General features: G+C 39.8%; 1 protein-coding gene across 8 annotated transcripts in view; it reads right to left on the bottom strand.

Annotated features, from left to right (window-relative positions):
- NTNG1 (netrin G1) overlaps positions 1 to 19,885 on the bottom strand; it is a 146,115-nt gene that overhangs the window by 79,780 nt on the left and 46,450 nt on the right. For all 8 annotated transcript variants that reach the window (XM_039726346.1, XM_039726340.1, XM_039726342.1 and 5 more), the window contains exon 3: positions 4,147 to 4,787. In XM_039726346.1, coding sequence (XP_039582280.1) covers positions 4,147 to 4,787 — 641 coding nt within the window. The remainder of the gene's footprint in view (positions 1 to 4,146; positions 4,788 to 19,885) is intronic.

Raw genomic sequence — 19,885 nt, 5'->3', positions numbered from 1 at the left:
ATAACTTCCCTAGGGCTAAGTTCTGCTTTTGGGTAAATAACAGAGGGACAGTATCATACAGTGCTGCCAAGTGTGTGACAGAGAACATAGAGATTTACTCCAATAAATCCATCCACAGACTGCATCTGCAGAATAAACCAGAGGGTGGGACCCTGTAGAGCCCAGCCTGCCAGGTGGAACCTCCTGCCCGAAGCTGCAAGGTGAGCTCCCACTCAGGGCACGGGTCCTCACCCACCCCACATCCACCACAGCCTCGGGAGCAGTTCAGCCTCACAGCTACCAGGAGCAGCGGGCTGACCAAGGAGACAAAAAAGCCCCAAGCCCCTAAGTAGCAAAGATATTTTCCTTCAGATTAATTTATTCAGATGCTGAGATGGATTTGAATTTAGAATAGATAATGTGAGAGCAAGGAACTGCTAAAACTGAGGTTACCTTTCATTTGTGTATTGTGAGTTAGAGGTTTCTATTGCAGCTGGGACTGAAGCGCAGCTGAGATGCGGTCAGAAAACCCTGGGGCTTAAATACAGAAGCTTCAAGGCGAGAAGAGTACAAAAATAAATTCCAGAGGGCTTAATAACATTGTGCAGAGACTGGATATTCTCGTGTCAGAAAGAAACTCGTGGCTCTTAGATCAAAACCTAATCATTCAAAAGCAATAAGAGCTTTTGTTTTACCCAGCCAGTCATTCTGTTACCCACTGGGACCATGGTTTTTACAAGCATCCCGAATTACAGTTAATTTACAGTGTATAAATGTACGTGTCACTGACAATATAACAGTTAGAGCAAAAATACTTTAAAATTAACATGGTTAAACCTTCAGCAGTCTGATCCAAAATCTGCCAGGAACCTTGAGCTTGACTTCAAAGGAATTATTATCAGCATTTTAGTGAACTTCTACAAAAATAGGTTTAAAACTGGGAGCTGTACCTCACTGCTTACTGCCAGGACTGTCCTTCATGTGGAATTGAGCACAGGTAGAGCCTGCAGACAGGTCAGGCCACCTCTGCAAGGCAGCACAGTGAAAGAACCCTTCCTGAGGCTGCGGCACAGGACATCCTCTGATCCTCTGCAGCAAGGCCAGATGAGGGGAAGATGTCTGCTCTTTCTTAGCTGCCCATCCCAGAAGACTTTATTTATGCATTAGTTGACCTTTCTAGCTGTTAGGACCATCTTGCTTCAGCAGTTAATTAACACAAGTGCCATAATTTAATACAGTTAATGCTACTTTATGCCCTTTAATGTACCTTCCATTAGTGATATTATTGTAGTATTACCCTGTAAATTAAAATAAGATCAAGAATAAGAGAGGCTCTCTTTAATTAAGGTACTGGCACACTGCATCGTCCATTATTCACTAGAAAAAATCACCCTGATTTAGTGAAGCAGACCATCAGTAAGTCAGAATTAGTTCATGTGGATTATTAGGTTTCTTGAATAATGGGAGCACAATGGGGTTGCTGAAATTGCTAACAGCCATGTTTCCATTTTTTCATCACCTTAATAAATACACAATGGAAGTGGTAAATTGAAGAAGAATAAACAGGTGGTAATAGAGCAGGAAAGGTTTTCATCTCTAATGCAACATACATCAGCCTTATTTCACACCAAAATGCAAAGCAATGACAAAACAAACCTATATTAAGTGGGCAAGTCTCCTGTCTATAATTCATTGTGAAGTATTAACCACCACATAGTCCTGTATATTTAACATAGTGGCTTTAAGATAGAGGCTTTTCACTGTCATTGATGCTTAAAACACAGTGTGAATTTTATGTGAAATTACATTTTATGCTGCCTTTAGAAATATGCTATTATGAGCTTTGGTGATTTTAACTATACTTGACCTACAGGTTATGTTTTTCAGAAAAAGGACTGGCTTTAAAGTGACTGCCAGCATCCCTCATCCACTACATGTCAAGCTCCTTGGTAGCCTCCCTTTGTATCCTGTCTTCATGAAATAATCTAGTCCAGTCTTACCAAATTTATATAAATAGCTGGGTCTCAAAGCCCAGAATATGAGTCTTGGAAGCAAAAAAAAAAAAAAATTAAAAAAAATTGTAAGAATTTCCAGTTAAGGAGCAAGAGCTGGAAAGCTTAGCTGAACTGGAAACAGTGGCACAAGTACCCTGGTAACCCTTGCTTCCCTCCACTGGTTCCCATGCTCAGGCCATGCCAGGGCACATGCTGGGAATGCTGATTGGGAGACTGTGGTGGGGAGAAGAGACAAAAAATACTTAGAACGAGGTAACAGTGGGCTTATTGCAAGTTACAACTGGTGTGACTAAACAACCAGGGGCTGTGTACTGCAGCCCCACAGCTGCTCAGCAGCAAGCACACCCTTAAGATTTTCACAAGGAGGGCTCACTAGATACTGAAGGAAATGGCACCAAATCCCAAAAGAGCTGCTCTTCTCATTAGCAGAAAAGTGATAAGAATTCACATGAATCTAATCTAGTGAGGTCCTATTACACATCAGATACTTCTTTTAAAGCACATGTCCAATTACTGCAGCATTTAGACAACAAGCATCAGCATCAGATAAGTTCTCTGTACGGTCACACTTCATTTCTACAGATAATTTTTCACAAGATTGGTGAGCCCCAGATGTGCTCAGAAGGTTTCTGTTTCTAATTTGCATGCAATGCACTCTTTTTTAATCCTACTGATGCTTTCTTTGATAAAGTAATGATAATCTAATTGAAGTCAGACTAAGCTCCAAATGGATTTTCAGACAGGGAACAGGCTTTCCTTAAAGCCTCAGGACCAAATCCTGAGCTTTGATATGATGCCTCAGTAGAGCTAACCTATGTGGGAGAGCCCAGTGGAGAAAACATAGACATTAAATAGGTGTTACTTTTTTATATTGAGGCTAATTTTACCAAACTATTTCAGACAGTATCTTAAGCTGTTCATGATCTACTTATCCCTCCCAAGAGACTTCTGAAAAATAATTTACAATGTAACTAATGAGCATTGCAAGAAGAATTCTTAAAACAGCAACATTTATTTTAGATTTTCAAATGTTAGACTAGTAATTATGTATAGATATATAGTTGATGTGGACACAGAAGACTGTAACTGCATGTTAAACCTCCAGTCCTAAGAAATGCATTTTGATAATTCTGATTTTCACTACAGGAATAATAAAAATATAGTCAGAACTGTTTTATATAATCACTATTTTTTTCACTCAGTTCTGAGTCTGCAAAGAAAGTCCCTGGCCTTCCAAGATATATTAGCTTTTCTGTTTGTTTTGATACTTAGATTCTCTTAGAGAAGAAAGTTTTTTTTTTAAGAAGGAAGTCTTAAACCCTGTATAGGAGAAACAGAACAAAAGGTATATTAGACTGGCAAGTGAATTGCTAATAGAGGTGATCCCACTTATTTCCTCTGAACAGCTTGGCATCCAAGACCTGTACAAAGGGATCACCCTCCTGCTTGAGGGCATCAGTCAATTGCTAGTTTGAGCTGGGAACAAAATTTCCTGATAGGAATGTCACTGCAGTTATTATTTTTGGGACTACAGCACTTGATACCAGCCACCACTTGCCCTAGAGGGAACCATTTGTCTTGAACGCAGCTGAATAATCATCTTTGTTATATTCAAATCAGTCTATCTAAAACACTGTTGGGTTTTTTCCATTTTAATTCAGCTTCTCTGCATTTCAGAGCTAATTAAAGTAGAAGGAATGGGCTGTAATCTCTGCTGCTTTCCTTGCTCACAGCCAGACCTAGCGGGAGGGGTTTGTGCAAGGGTTGCTGTATCAATCACAGCTTACATTAGAGGCCTGGAAAGGTCAAATGATAAAACAGAATCTCTGTTTTTAGTTAACTGCCACTGGATCAGACTGCAACTACAAAAGAGAAGAAAGTGTTCGACTGCTAGGGTGAATTCCTGAGCCAACACATGAACTGTCCTGCCTGTGAGACCTAGGGCTCAATATCCAAGGTGAGTGCCAGCAAATACCCAGACCTTGTGCCACTGAGTCAGAAACTTCTGGTATGACAGCAATGGCCTTCAGCCGAGCCAGATTTCCAATGAACACTGGCAGAAAATGTCATCTTCTTTGGGGAAATAAACACTTTTGAATACCTTCTCAAATCAAACACACATGCCTGTTTCTAAAGTTATATATTCTCTTACCTTCCGTATACCCTTATGTCTGAGATTGCATAAAAGTAGCGTGCCAGGTGTTGCTCATCTACATATATTTCACCAGTTGCTGGCCTAAGCAGTCTTATCCTCAGATCTGTGATGGTAAAGAAATCTCTTAACTTCTTGGTGGTGTCAAGCTGGCCGTAAAGAGAAGCCATGTTATGAAGCCGAGGTCCAGCAAAAAAAGCAAATCTATCTTTGATTTCGAAGTGGATTATTTTGCTATTTGTCATGTACCCAGTAGAGTATTCCTCTGTGCAAATGATTTCTAGGACTGTGTGCTGTGATAAATCCCTCACTGATTTTGGATCCATGTGAAAAGCATCTAAGCAGTCTGTGGCATAGTATTGGTAGGGCTGCCACGTTCGTCCATAGTCGAGTGATTTCTCCAGGATCATTTGGTCTGGACGGCCAGATTCAAAGGTGATAACTATGTTATCCGTAAGCTCAATGGTTTTGTTCCAGGAGAGTGTAATATTAACATGAAGAGGCTTCGGATAGTCCTTCCAAGTTGTGGACTGCCAGAATGTGGAGGGATGTCTTCCTTCCAGATCGAACATCAGTTCTGGAGGATGAGCCAGTTCTTGGGTACTTGCATCACATTCATTATTGCACATGTAGGGATTCCCCTGGAAAAGAGCAAAGCAGTGTTACAAGGGGCACCACAGAGGAGAGTGTGACACACAGGTTGATTCTTGACTGAGGACTGCTTTTCTCCAGGAGGAAAGCCAAGAAAGAAAAAACAAATGCCTGCAAGTAATAACTTTATCTTAGTGAGATTAATCCTGGCTGTTTTACCTGTTGAAGTACAAACACAACATAGCACCCTTGTGTCTGTACTGTAGACATTTTTCTTAATATAGGTTAAAGAAAGAAACAAGCTTATTTACCCTAAATAACTTGGACCAGGGATTGAGTCACAAACGACTAAGAACAGTATGCTCAATAACTCCAACTCTTCTTAGAAAGCTGCAGCAACCAAAGAGAACATATTTTTGAAACAAGCATGTTCCTCAGAGCTCTGCCCAAAAAAGTACTAATTTTTAGGGCAAGTGTATTTTGTTAGCAGTGCAGCCTGTGTGTACTCAGTATGAGCCAGTATTCAGTACACTTTCAAGATTCCTTTCACCCAGGTGGGAAATTCATCATGCTTAACCAGCTCAACACTGCCTTGCCTTAAAACATTTACACTTGCAACCAAAAGCTATTAGAAAAACAGTGTTCTGTCAGCTCTGGGACTTGATTCAGGTATCTGCCATCTTATTACGGGGTACCAAAGTACTTCAGAGAAGACTTTTCATGAGGCACCAGGTTCAATTTATCAGGACAAGATAATCCAGCACTTGATTAGGTGGGAGATGTCAGTGGCTCCAGCTGGAACACTGCCAAGGTGGCTGGAGTTCTGAACTGAGGGTTGAGTTAAAAACAGCAACAAAAAAAAGCTTGCCAATAGTGCACAGCTTTTACTGCTGCTTGTCCTCTGAAGCAAGGTGAAAGTGAATTATTCTCTTTCTGGCCTTTTGATGCATTAACTTTCACACTACAATCTTCTGCTTCTTCACAAAGGCTATTTTGTCTGCAGATTGGGGATATCTTGCAGCAGTTGCCAAGATATCAAACCCTGTAGGCTGCACTGAATCACGTATATCTAATTTCAGCTTTCAACAGTACGTTAGTATTTTGCTACTTGTTCATTCTGTGTTTGTTCCAGAAAGCAACTGCTGCTCTGTAACCTTCCCTCCACCTGACACTGAGATTGTGAAGAAATCTCTATTCACTGATAGTCAGCACTGCTGGGGGAAAATACACACATGCCTACACCTAGCAGAGCTCGATGAGGTCATTAATGTAGCTGTTATTGTCATTATTCAGAGTGCCCTGCACCTGCCCTGAAAAGAGAACAAGCCCTGGCATGATGATCAACCTTTTCTTTTCTTATAATTGCAGTTATACTTCTCTCCATCTCAAAGCCTGAGGGCAATGAAGTGACTCAGTGCTATCCAGTGTGGAAAACAGGTTTCAAACATGAGTTTCCACCTTGGCCACTGCTCTGCTCTTTGATATACTCCCACAAAACACAAGCAAAAGAACTTCTGCACTCACTCTGACCTCCCCACTGGCAACTTCCTCTTACCTGGGTTGGAAAATGCTATTTTTTTTCTCTGTCTTTCTTGTTAATACAGCTGAGTGCTAAAACTGACAACGATTCACTGGGACTGGAAGTTAGGGAAAAAAAACTACATGACAACAAAAAGGGTTATTTGAAAACCAGCTGTAACTGGAAATACTCTGCAAAATTTTGTCTATAACCTGTTACAGCTCTGATTTCAAGCTCATGGTTGCTATTTCTATGCCTTCCTTTTGAATAAAACAGTGAAAATTAAAAGTAAGTTTCAAGCAGAAGAGAGAAAACACAGAATTTTTAAATATTTAAGCTCCATTTAATATATCAGATACAAATGCTAGAATCTGCTAACTTACACAAGCATATTTTCCTCAGGGAAAATATACATATTGTGAAATCTGTAAGGTTCCAGATCCTTTGGCTATATGTAAATATCAGTTTATCAGAAGATGCTCAGTTTGCATAAATCACACCTGTCTGAGCTCCCATTCTGAGGTTGCCCAGAAAAATCTGGTCACTTAGATCTGTGTACCTCTAATCCATATGCTTTATGCTTCTGCTTTTGCTTTGGCAAAAGCAACTACAGTGGGCAGTCACAGATATTGAAATCCAAGGAATAAATGCTCCTGTGCAGCCAGACAGGTGCATTAAGCACTGCTGAGGGATGGCTTTAGCTTCCTGCTCCACAAGCAACCGCTGAGTCTGTTGTGACTCTTTGTGCTAAAACCTAAAGCCACTCTGATCCCTTAGTCCCTGGATGCTGGAGGAAGCATCTTTTATGACTTCCAGCAGCTAACCCAGGTTGTATGGGATGTAATGTTTCTTTCTCTATATTAGCTGATTTATTTTACTCCCTTTGCCATTTATCTTTTACGTTTTAGCAAAAGCTGAGGTGCCAACACAATCAGAGAATAACTGGGAGGGGGGCTCTAAAAACACCCCACAAGCTGATGTGAATGCAGTATGACATTGAGAGCTGGCAGCCCTAGCTTGCAACTGAAATGCAATCTACAACTCTGTGCTTTTTAGGGAAAGAGGAGACTATTCCAATTAATGGCAGAGTATTTTGAGAAATAGGTCAGAATCACAGTGCTGTCCTGTCCTGCACCTGAAACTCTTACCAGTTGTAAAAGTAGTGCCACAACCTGCCATTGAAACACTGAGATAAGGACATTACTACAAATGAGGACCCTAATAAAAACTTCAGGTGTATCCTCACCAATAAACTTAATTATTCTTTTAATTTTATGGCACAGAATTCTCTTTTAAGAGGTGAATGATTTGATGACACCAAAATAACCTGTGTGGAGTTCAAGTGCTTGAAAAAGAAAATTAGGAGGAAAAAAAATCTAAGCTGATTATAAGCCAATAAAACAAGTGTCCTGAATTCTAACAGGAGGAGAGAAATTATGAGTTTATGTAAATTCCCCTCTGTCTACTGACATGGCAATTGCTGATGTAATTTTGAAATATTTAACATAATTATTTCTTCAGAGGCTTGGAATCAGGTTCCCATTTTCTCTGCTAGCAACTTGGCTTTCAACTGCTTCTAATTAATCTTAAATATAATTTGCATGGTAAGTCATACTTACATTACCAAAACAGTCTAAAAGGGTCTTACTCTACACAAATGTCCCTCAGTACATGTTATTATGAAAACAATTAATTTAACTGGGATTAGTTACATATTTTAATGCCTTGATCTGTATGATAATCCTCTTTAAGACTTTTGTCTCAGTAAAATGAATACAACAAAGACAAACTTTGTCCAGTTTGTGAAAGCCAAGCTCAGTCTGTGTTGGGGCCATCTGAAGGACCAGAGCATTAGCATCTCTAAGTAATTTTGTGCCTAGGAGGCAGCTGTAAATAGATCTTCATTTAAGCCTTCCAACAAGCAGCTCTTCAGTAGGACAAGGTGGAAAATATTTATAACTTTTCAAAATGATATTTAAGCCATTAGGAGAGTTCTAAATAATTAAATACTGATAAATACTTCTAAACACTTTAGTGCCAATTAGCATAAAAGGTAGCTGAGTCTTTCCCACCACCACAACCATGACCACCTAAAGGAAACCCGCTATTTTCCTGTACAGCAATGGGAGATTGATATTAGATATCTCCTTGCAGGCAGGCAAATTAAGCTGCTATTTATTTTCATTTTGGCTGCTCATGGAATTGAAAGTATTACTGAAACTACTGGCACAGTCTAAGTATTGGCTTTAGGAGGAGGTACCTGATTTGCAGGCACAGTGAGGGCATGTGGCTGTATCACACGACTTGATCACATTCCACCCTGGCTGGAAAAAGGAGAGTTACCTGACAAGCTCCTGAGTAGGGCTGACTGCAGGTTTCCCCTTAACTAGCTGGATTTAGTTTGTTTTCCAGTAGGTTTCCCCACAACTAGCTGGATTTAGTCTGTTTTAGGACACAGCAATGTTTCTTTGTGGCAGCCAGCCTGAACTTATACAGTGGTTTTGGAGGTGCTGTGCAAGTGTCCCTGGCTGGGGTGGGGTGCCAGGGCTGGCCTTGCTCCCCCTGGGCAGCAATGTGTCCTACCAAAAGCTTCTCCAGGAACAGCACAGTGGCCTTAGAGTGAGGATTTAGGTCAAAATCAGATGTCCAGCAGCAGTGTGACTTCTGAATGTCAGCAGGGGAGCAGCTGCTGTTCAAGGGTTGCAGTTTGAGTGCTGCTGCTCAGGTGAAGCCTCTGGTCTCTCACCTGTGCAGCTCCTCAGTGGCACCCACACAGGCTCAGGGTTTGATTGAAGATGTTGCTCCTTTCAATGTGTTCCCTGTCCACATTAAGACCTCATGGACTTTCTCAGTCAGGAACAAACACAGAGGGGCTGAAATCGTCTGCAGTGTGAAGACTGGAAGCTGTATCACAGATTTCATGCTGTAATGGACACCTGGCTAAATCCCTACAGAGGATTGTAACTTGCATTTTCAAACTGGTAAAGGCTGCTGAGGTCAAGCTGGCCAAGACTTTAAGAAGAAGCAAAATAAATTTTCAAGAAATGAGTCACTCCAACTGATTTTTATACCACTGCCACAAGGTAATTAAATCAGATGCACAAGACAAGAAATGAATACAGCCTCACTTACGTCTGGAGTGTGGCTGTGTGGTAAATTACCACATTCACATCACACTTTTAGAAATATTAGAGTATTTCTGTTTTCCTTTTCAAAAGATCACTACAATTAATTCACTTGGTGCATGCTGTACATTGTAGATGATTAATTAGACAGCAATAGCTAACAGCAGCAATTGCCCTAATGCTTACATTTTGCATGTGGTTTCTAACCAGGAATTACTTGTTTACCATGACAGAGCCAGATTATGAAACCATTAATTGTGACACTACTACACCTAATAAGGTATTGTTCTCCTAAGGGCAAACAGTCAGTGAGGTGGAGGATTGGCAAGGTCCAGGATCTGGTGCATGATAATTGATGTTATCAAAAGCCACAACATCCATTAGCTGGTTTGAGAGCATCTCGGTCAATGTCTGCAGAATTATTGCTGTGATGATGACAGGAATGGCTGTAGACAAGAACATTTTACCATCAACAGCCTTTCATCACTGCAGTGACAGCATTTTAAGTTAAAGTGATTTAAGTTAAGAAAGAAAAAGTGCTAAAATCTGAGTGGAAGATTTGATGCTCTTTCAAGGGCTCCCAAGCGAGGGCATCTGGATGCCCAGACTAGCACTTTGAACTCTGAGCTGCAGGCTGAACAATGTACATTCTTCAAAATGAGCAAAAAAGAGAATAAAAGCATGTTTAAATCAATACCTTCTGGGGAGACTTAAAAAGATTAAACCAGGGAGGATGTGACTGGCCAAAAATAGACAATAATGCTTAACAACTTCATGTACTTTTAAGCTTGAAAGTACATTGTAGATTATGGTCCTGATCCTGAAACCAACTTGGTGTAAGAAGGCCCTTGTAACTCAGATTTAAAAAAGACATTTAAGCTTCTAAAAATCTGTCACTTTTGCTGTGTGGCACACAAACCTAGCTAATTATTCTTCATGACCTTCACGAGGTATGGAATCCTATACCAAATTTACATATAGATGCAGAATTAGAGAGGGATGCTTTTGCATGATGAACTCGGTAATCCCTGATTATATTGTACTGTTGCTTGCAAAGCCTTTTGGCAGATCATGTGAAGGTATTCCTGGCATACAGAGTAGTTCTCAGATTAGTGCCTCTTTTCAATACTATGGATTGAAAATGCTGCATAGGAAAACATTTAATATTTGCAGCACCAAATGCATTGGTGCATTTGCCAAAGGCATTTACTTCCTAGCAGAACATTCTCTATTTTCAGTAACTTTAGTTACTTTTTGAAAATGATTATTTTCAATTTACTCTATGAGTCAAATGGAGTTTTGTTTCCTCTGAAATATTTCTATCCACTTCTGGGGAGTGAGAATCCTTCTTTTCCTCACTGGTAGCTTTCTGCTGCTGAAATTGTCTTTGACTTGGCAACCTTGCTGATGTAACTTTGGCCACCTGATCCTTCTGGCATAACCTTATGGCAGATCTTACTGGCACCGATCCCAGTGTGGTTTTGTTATTTCAGAAACTCAATATTGGTGTTTTCCTCAAGCATCAGCAGGTATTTGGCAACATAATCACTTTCCTATTTATAGCTTTTGCAGTGTCATGCCATGCCTGATGCTGGGACCCCACTGTGCTGAGCTCTGGCTGAACAATACAGAAAATGTTCCAAGAAAAATGGAGTTTCTTTTATACCAGATGCATACCTGAATTTAAGAAACTGAAATCCCAGGGGGTGTAATATCCCCTTATCTCAGAACAGTGGCACTTGTCCTGGCTAAAGCAGCCCGTCCATGAGAGCACTCCTTGGACAAGGCAGCAGAGGGTATCCATCTCCAGCATCCTGCTCAGCTCAGCATTTTTGTCTGAGCCAGTTTTCCAGCCATCCTGCTGCCCTGCAGGAGCTCTGGCAAGAAAACAGTGCAGGAGACACAGGGGATGTCCTCAGCTGGGAATAGCTTATGCTGCCAGAAACAACAGCTTGGGGTGTCTCTGCATTAGGTTTTGTGTTCTGATACAGCTCTCATCTTGCTCACTTTCTGATTATTTTGGACTATCCATGGATTAGAATGGGAGCCATTGAGAAGGTAGAAAGAAGTCTAAAACATTACAGCTGAAAGGTGCCATTCCTGAGCAAGGAAAAACCAATGCAGAGGGAAGTTGGTCCATTATTATGAAAAGATGTTATCAGTGATCACAGTGAACATGGAGGGAATATGAGCATCAAAATCTGAGAAATTAAATCATCCTGGTGGGGACAGAAGAAATCACGGTGCTGGGAACACTAAAAAATTTTTTTTTGTTCTTTTTCTGTTCCTTTGTAGTTATAAATGATTGTTTTCAGAGTTTTGGTCCAGAAAAGAAAACTGTGCGTACCAAAAAGTTTGAAAACAGGTTTTGATAGCAAAGAAGACCCCTGCAGGCCTTAATGTCTCCCCATACCCAGCCTGGCAGCAGGGGTTGATGTCCCTGACCAGCCCCACCTGGGCGCCAGGCCAGTCCCTATTTAAGCTCAGGTCTCTGTTCTGTTGCACTGCTTGGCTGGAAGAGTACTGGTACTACCAGAAGGGATGCAACAGCTGGGAATGAAGTGAAGCAGTGCAGATAGATTGACTGGCTTAAGGGCAACATGAAAATGCACCCTAAATAGTGAACAGAGAGCTAAATTGTGCCTGTGCTGTTGTACTCATGCTTAAGTGACTAAAAGGTCACTTACATTCAAAACCAGCAACTTGCATGTGCAAATGTTATTTATGTTGCAGAAGACTACTCAGGGAATATGTGTGTCTGTTGGACTTAGACACAACCATTTCTGTCCCAACAAAAAGAATTTCACTGCATATGTCCCCCCAAGGCATCATTACAATTTTATTCTTACAGAGAGCAGCAGGATTGAGGACAACAAACTCAGATTATTTCCTTTCTGACAGATGTAAACATAGTACCTGCAAAAGCTTACCCTGGTCTGCACTGCAGGTATTGCTGTTGCAAACTCAACAATCTAAATTCAGGTATGAAGAATTCTGTTTGTTCTACTGGCAGTATTTTACTTCCTCTGTATTTACACATCTGTGTTAGCAGACTTTATATTTTTAATTTGTTTCACTTGATTGTTTTCTTATTTCCTGAAAGTGGAACTGTAGAATATGCTGCACCTGGGAAGTACAGCAGTGCGATAGAAGCATACCTTGTTATGTCATTGTGATTGTAGGTTTTATGTTTTACTCTGAATACTGGCAGACTGTGTTAGTGGAGATAGCCAAAGGCACCAAGCTATTCTGACTGACAAGAAGTTGATACAAAACTATTTTCATGCACAGAAAAGCACAACTCCTTTACTAGGACCTAGTTAAAAGGGAAACTGACAAAACCAAATCCCAAACCTTTCCTAGCTTTGTGAAGACAGAGTCCTTGTTTAAGTATTCACTGTCAGAAACAAGATCTTATAATTTATTTCTCACTTGTGATTTTCACCAACTTAAAAGATGCTATTTGGTTGCTTAGATGTGCAGCTACACAGTCATTCTGCAAAATCTGTGGGATATTGACTATGAATTATGGCAAGACAATGAGCAGAAGAAAACCAAATCCTCCACGGTATTCATTAATGGTTGCCTGTGACAAACCACTGTCAGCTTTAATAGTTTTCCTGGCGTGATTCTTGCTTCCTCTGTGGGAGACTTTTGAGATTGCTAAAAAGATTCCTAAGTAGTAGCAATAGTTAAATAACTTTCATCAAATGTAATGCAAAACATAGTTAGAAAAAAGTTATCTTCGCTTCCATTTTATTTCTTCATAAAGAAGTAATCTTAGAACAGATGGTCTAATCAAGTACCTGCACAACCAACACTAAGTAATGCTTATATTCACTAGTGCATTGCCAAAACAGTGAGCTAATGTTTTACTAATCACTCAAATGAGAGAAATGCTGAGTGCCATTCAATAAACAGTTAATTTTCCAATGCTGGACTAACTTTTCCTTGTTATCATTGAAATTAGACAACCTTTCCAATCCAAGGCAGGCTGTCTTCCCCAGCTCTGACAGTCCTTTATTTTGTGTGCTATCACACCAGTTTGAATAGAATGCAGTGTAGTAGCTGTGAATAAAGATAGCAAAACCAGGTCATTTAAAGCTGTAAAAAAACCCTTTCAATCCCTGTTTATGTAATATTGCATGTTTATGTAATGTTTTGCATACTACTTTTTAGCTCTAAATCTCCAAATGACTTACAACCATGTTCAGCTGCCCACAAAGTTACAGGTGCAAGAGATCAGACAAAGAGGTGAAGTAATTAGTGCTCAGACAAGTGGCTAAACCAGACCATTTGCCTCATGGTCCTTTTTATTTTAAAATATTTTTTTTAATAATTTTTTTTCGGAAGACAAATCTTTTAATTAATTCTATGGCTAATGCCATTGAGAAAAGACAGTGCAAAGCCAGACAACACATGAAAAGGACTAAAGAGACAGAAGGAATACTTTTCTTGTTAGGGGTGTCTCAGCTGTGTTTTTGTGACTGTCTGCATCTGTAGACACTGTTCATCCTACTCCAGAGTGTTATTGGTTCCGTGCTCGTGGACCTCATGCAAATTTGTATTTCTACAATAACTGTAATTTTATTTCTGATTAGTAGCATCAATATTATTTTTGACAATTTCGGACCTACTAATATATCCATTGCCATTTTTAATAAGTTTTACAGCTGATGGATTGACACTGAATGTCAAACACCACAATTAGAATTGCTGATGTTATGCAGAAACACTGTTCTTAATATCTGTAACCCCCCCTTCGCCCCCATCTTATTACTGCTGCGGAATCTGCACTAATTTCTTTTGAATTTGTTAAGTTTTTTGTCACAGGATTCCCAGGCTTAGAGGACCTTTGCATGTATGTGAACCACTTAAAGGAAGAATGAAAAAGAACATAAACAATAATGACAGTTGTAAGTGAAATCCAATTTCACCTCATGTGTCTTAAAAGGTGGGCCCCATTGTTTTCCCTTCATTTGTGTTTGTCAGGATGCTAAAATAAATATTTTTAATGAGTCATAGTGTATACCTACATAATGTGGAATTGTTATAGAGACAAATTTGAATGTTGAATTTCATTATACTGTGAAGCGATGTCTTATTGGTATTCACAATGAATTGTGTGATGTCTCTCCACATTCAAATTAGAGTACATAGTGCTTTGAAAAAAGAATAAAGTCGCTCATCAAATCCATATTAGGATACTGCACCAATATAAGTAATTCAATCAAAAACAATCCCCACATATTATCTTTTGAGGAAGGGTTGCAAACTTTGTGATAAACTGGTAATTTGTTCAGTTCTGTGCTGGAGAATGTCATGCAATTTCCTTTATTACATATGTTCATAATAAAAAATAACCACACAGCTTTGAAAAATATACAATGACTTCCTAAAATCATTAATACTGTTATCTGCAAATTTGTATTTCAGGTATGATATGTGCTTGCACTGCCTCCTAACAACCTGTCATTTAAAAAAATTATTTCATCATAGCCCACTGGAATATGGAAAAGCCCAACTGGCTGTGTGGCAGTGTTGCTAAAAGGGGAAGGAAAGCAGCTGCTCCTGTCCCAGGCAGAGGGCAGGGTGTAAAGCCTGCACAATCTCTGCTGCTGCCTCAGGTGGGCACCCCAGAGCACTGGGGATAAAACCAGTCCCAACAAGATTTCATAGTCTCAGGTACTGTCCCAGATGACACAGAGTACCTCCCAAGCCTGAATGTGAATATTTTACCTAAAGTAAAACAACAGCATCTCCAAGTGCAAGAAAGGCTTATGATAAGGTATGTAACACTTTCAATTAACTCATCAGATGTGTAGCATGCAACCAGCTCCCCTGAACTGAGGCAAACTTGCTCTCTGGGTTGTTTATAAAGTAATTCAAATCTGAAGAGGCTTCTTTCTCTACAGAGCTGTGGGCAAGACTTCTGCAAGCTGGGGTCTCCCTCTGAACCTGTGCGTGCCTACAGTGTAACCAGGAACAGTCATGAATTCATGGCACATGAACTGGGCTAACTCAGGTAACTTAGTAAGACCAGGGCAGCCTGGGCCATGCAGTGCTCTGGGCATTTCAGTGCTGCTGGCCTACGGGGATGTTGTGCTGCTAATTCTTTTTCTGTGCTGTTAACCCCCGACAGAGATTAAATCTGCATGTGTATGCTAGGAGAAGGCAACTGTAACTCATGAACATTGTTGAATGAATATAACCTAAAAAGTATTTGACTCTTGGTAAGCATTAGGTGGAGGAGTTTCTCAGAAGAAGAGAATCTAATTTTTCTATAGTGGTAAAAATAGACTTTCTACACACACCTGCTGGGATGCCTGAAGGTAAAGTTTATGGCCAGGGTTTCCTTTTATCCTAATACATTTCAGTCTATTACAGAGCAAGTTGATAAGAGAAGCTCTGTTTCTTTCCACTGTACCACCCTGGGAAGTAATAAATTACAGCATATTATGTTCCCTATCAGTCCTACCCATCACACGTCTTACAGAAGATGTGATAAAGAGAAACATCTTGGCTAGAGTAACGCAATTAACTGCTGCCATTTGAAATGTGAAGAATTACATTCTCTTAGTCCAGCCTGTCTAGTTGCTCAACTAATTTTGATAAAAGATGCTGTTTAATGACTTGATGGTCGACTGTATGACTACTTTCCAGCAGAGTCTGTTTCTTGCAGTAGGTGCAAGAAAGGTCAAAACCTTTCACCAGCCTGCAGTGTCCTGGCTGTGCAGCCCAGAGGTCGGGGGGCTAAGGGACAGGAGAGTACTGGGACAGCCCAGCTCCACCGTAGCTGCCTCTGTGAGGGGCACACAGGGACAGTCCCTCCCCAACACCTGGATGTGCTTCTGATGTCACATGGCAGCTGGGCAAGGCAGCATCTGAAGCCAGAAAGGGATGAATATGAGATATACGTGTTCCTGTAGGGACTCAGTAATTTAAACAAGCTAGCACTGCTCAGCATTTATCTTTAAATGGAGTTTTAGGTTCCAGTTAGTATGAAAGGAGCTGTATGAAGTGCACTTACTAGAATGAGAAGTATCTGTTTATAAAATGAGTCAGTACTTGTAAGGGTGCAAAAATAAAAGACCTCAGAGCAGGTGAGGTATTCTCTCATCTGACAGAGAATTTAAGGCTGTACTGTGCTACAAACCAGAGCCATATGCCCCTTTCTTTAAAGGTATGCAACATTTAAATTTTTTCATATAAAAAACCCTTTGCATATAGCATCTGAGTATTTTCAGGCCTCAGTAAAGTGTTTTACGGATAAGAAGTGGCATAGCTCTGCTTGTAACAATGTCTTTAGACAGCATACAAAATCACCCTGTTCCACATGGCCATCTGTGATATGTTAATGCAAAAGTAAAAAAGAAAAAAGCAACTTCAAAAGATGTGCCCTTGAATTTTTTTAATTTTCATTTCCCCTAATTTTTCACTGGGCATTTACTAAAAGTGCTGCAGCGAGATCAAGGGAAAATAACTCCAAGTTTTCGCTTATAATGGAAGTGAACATAAGGCTGTAAATAATTTTTAATGGATTTGAGATTATTTTTGTGAACTCTGTTATACAGCACTTGAATACACCAGTTAATAATATTTTGTGGGCACATGCAAGTTCAAAAAGCTAGTCAATAATTAAAATATATATAAGAAAAAAGCAAGCCTCTTAAGGTATCTTTGATTTTGGTAACTCACAGTGACATAGTAAGGTTATGGAAATTATGTATTAATGTAATTTATTCAAGAAGCTGGAGAGATACTTGCCTTTGTGTAGAAGCAAATAAAGAAAAAAAATCTACTGTTTACTTCTCATCTCCTTGCAAACATTTGTGACTGTATCTCTCTACTTATCTGTATATATTCTGCAACACAGTACTGACTAGCTTTTGATCATAAAATCAATTCCTCCATGTGAGATTATGCCTAGTCAAGTTCCTTCATATTTCTCAGACTGCTTTTCCAGACTTCATTTTGTAATTGTTATTTTGCAGATATAAGAGAAATATAAATGTATATTTAAGTAACATTTTCTTGTAGGGTCCTATAACCCCCCAAACCTGCAGAAACTGCCTGCATACTTGCAGGTGTCTGAACTTGGCTGATACCAAAAGTTTGGATATGATGCTCAAAAATAGAAGCTTCTGACTTTTTTTTAAATCTGCAAGCATGAAGAAAACAATTTAAAACTGTGTTGAATATATGAAGGGATATTTAAGTAGTTATAAAACAACCCTATGCAATAGGAAATATTTTATTAGGACTTTATAGTTTATTTAAATTCTCTGAAGTTTCTTTCAATGAGGCAAATCCTATCCCGAGATTCAATTAATTTAACTCCTAGACATGAATTTGCTGAAACCAACAGATGTTCTTACTGAATAAAACGTGAATAGCAATTGAACGAAAGCTCCAGGAGGCATCCCAGTGCTTATGAAGTTCCAGATCATCCTGTCACCTCCCAGCAGCTTTTAACTCTGCACACACTGAGCTTCTCCAAAGCTGCTTTGCCATCAGCTGCTCCCCCACTGGCAGTGGAGGAAAATGAGGAGGCAGTTTTTGACTGAGGGGAAACTAAAAGTCACTGCTCTGCTCCTGGAGGTTGTAGATGTGGCAAGGCTTAGGACAAGATCCCTGCAGCATCCTGGGGCTGTGGGGAATCCATTAAAACAGGGAATGGGGGCACAGCCCCACCTGAAGGCAAATAAGGCAGTAAAACAAGTGTAACTCAAGTAAGTCTGAAGAGTAATTGTGTTTCTCCGAGTGTAAGGCAAGTGTGTTTCATACCAGTGCTTGCCTTCTCAGGTGCTGCCTTTGTTAATTAAAGAAATGCTTTATAATATAATAGCTGTCACAGATGATATAATGCTATCACTTTGATATCTTAATTAAATTACACTGCAGGCTCTAAGTCCTTCAGGACACCTTCATTTCAGATGCTCTATGTTTGTCAGTACCATCACAAATGGGATTTTGTTTTTTAATACCTCCACCTAGAAATGCCTGGCTTTATTAGTTGAGTCTAGGCTAGCAGAGTGAAGATAGCCATGGGATGATGTAACTACAAGAAATTAGACTGAAAAGGCAGATTTGTTGAGGTTCTGACTAGCTTTTATACAATCATGAATCTTATCACCTTGCAGGAGAGTTTAACGTAGGTTATATAGTAATGGTGTTCAAATGTGGATTATGTACTGGACAGTCCACATTTTCCATTAAAAATCATAGATGTCAAAGAGTCTAAACTCAGTGTTTGTCATCCTGCTTCTTATTTGCAGTAGAGGAGCCAATTTTCAGCTTACGCAGTGGTCTAAGGGGCATAATGGTATTGAATGCCACAGGTCTGTGTAAAATGTTTGTAGCTCAGTTAGATGAACAAGATTTATACAATGGTTGAAGCTAAGTAAAGAAAAAAAAAAAGCTTTCTGCTGGCTGTCATTCTGTTGAATGTCTTAATTATTACTCTTTGTTGACATGTTGGTATTACAGTGGCATGGCATGGAGTGGCGCAAGCCCACAGCTTGCTGAGGGCCATTGTCCAAGCAGGGGTGAAGACAATCTCTGCCTGGAGGCACTGCCCATCTCGACAGCATTTTAATATCTCTCATTGTCAGTGTTATTATTTTGTTGATGGCCAGCTGCTCTTTTGTCACTATTACAATGACAAGCTGTCAAGTGTGTGCTGGTCTTAGCAAAGCTCAGGCGTTTGCTTGTTGCTGTGCCTTGGAGAAGGGGAAGTAAAACAGCCCCATCCTACACTCCTGAGTAAATCCAAGTAGCAAAACTTCAGGAAGCAAGTATAAGAAGAAAATATATACATATATGTATTTGGTGCTGTTACTCTGGCATTTGAGATGGACAAGTCCTTCATGTGTCACTCTGAACTCCCACTGAAGACTGTGGGAATCTTTGCACTGATTTAAATTGAGGCAGACTTGCTCCTAGATGCTCCAATTATGAAAACAGCAGCAAGAGCTTATGAGACAAAATTTTCTCACACTAGGAGAAAAAAATAATGAAGGGACACGCTGTATTCAATGTGGGACACGGAATAAAATCAGTCTCTTAATGATGAATAGTTGTAAAGGTTAAAAAAATGACATTGCAACAAACAATGTGCCCTTCTAGTCACCTCAGATGAGGACTCATCTCCTATTGTGTTTCATTGTTTGGTATTATTTTATTACTGGACTTAACTTGATGTAAAAGTAATTATTCCTTAATATATCTGCATTAAAAAAGTGCCAAACACCAATTATGAATGATGACATTTAAAATAATTCACCAAGTGAGTGTAATTAAGTTACAAATAGACTGTTCTGCAAATAGAACTGCTTCTCTGAGGGCAGGCTGCAGCATGCTGCCTGCATGGCATTAGCCAAACAGGCACTCCTGATGCATGTGTGCCTAGACTTCAGAAACAAAACTTTTCTGAACTGGTGAAATACCAAGAATAATAATTACTTGTGAGGGTGATCTTGTAAGAAAATATACCATTCACCTA

The sequence above is a fragment of the Passer montanus genome, unplaced genomic scaffold (genome assembly GCF_014805655.1).
Source record: "Passer montanus isolate IOZ18808 unplaced genomic scaffold, ASM1480565v1 scaffold58, whole genome shotgun sequence".
In the NCBI taxonomy this organism is placed as follows: Eukaryota; Metazoa; Chordata; class Aves; order Passeriformes; family Passeridae; genus Passer; species Passer montanus.
Note: the sequence above shows the minus strand (reverse complement) of the source record. Positions and strands in the feature narration are given on the sequence as shown.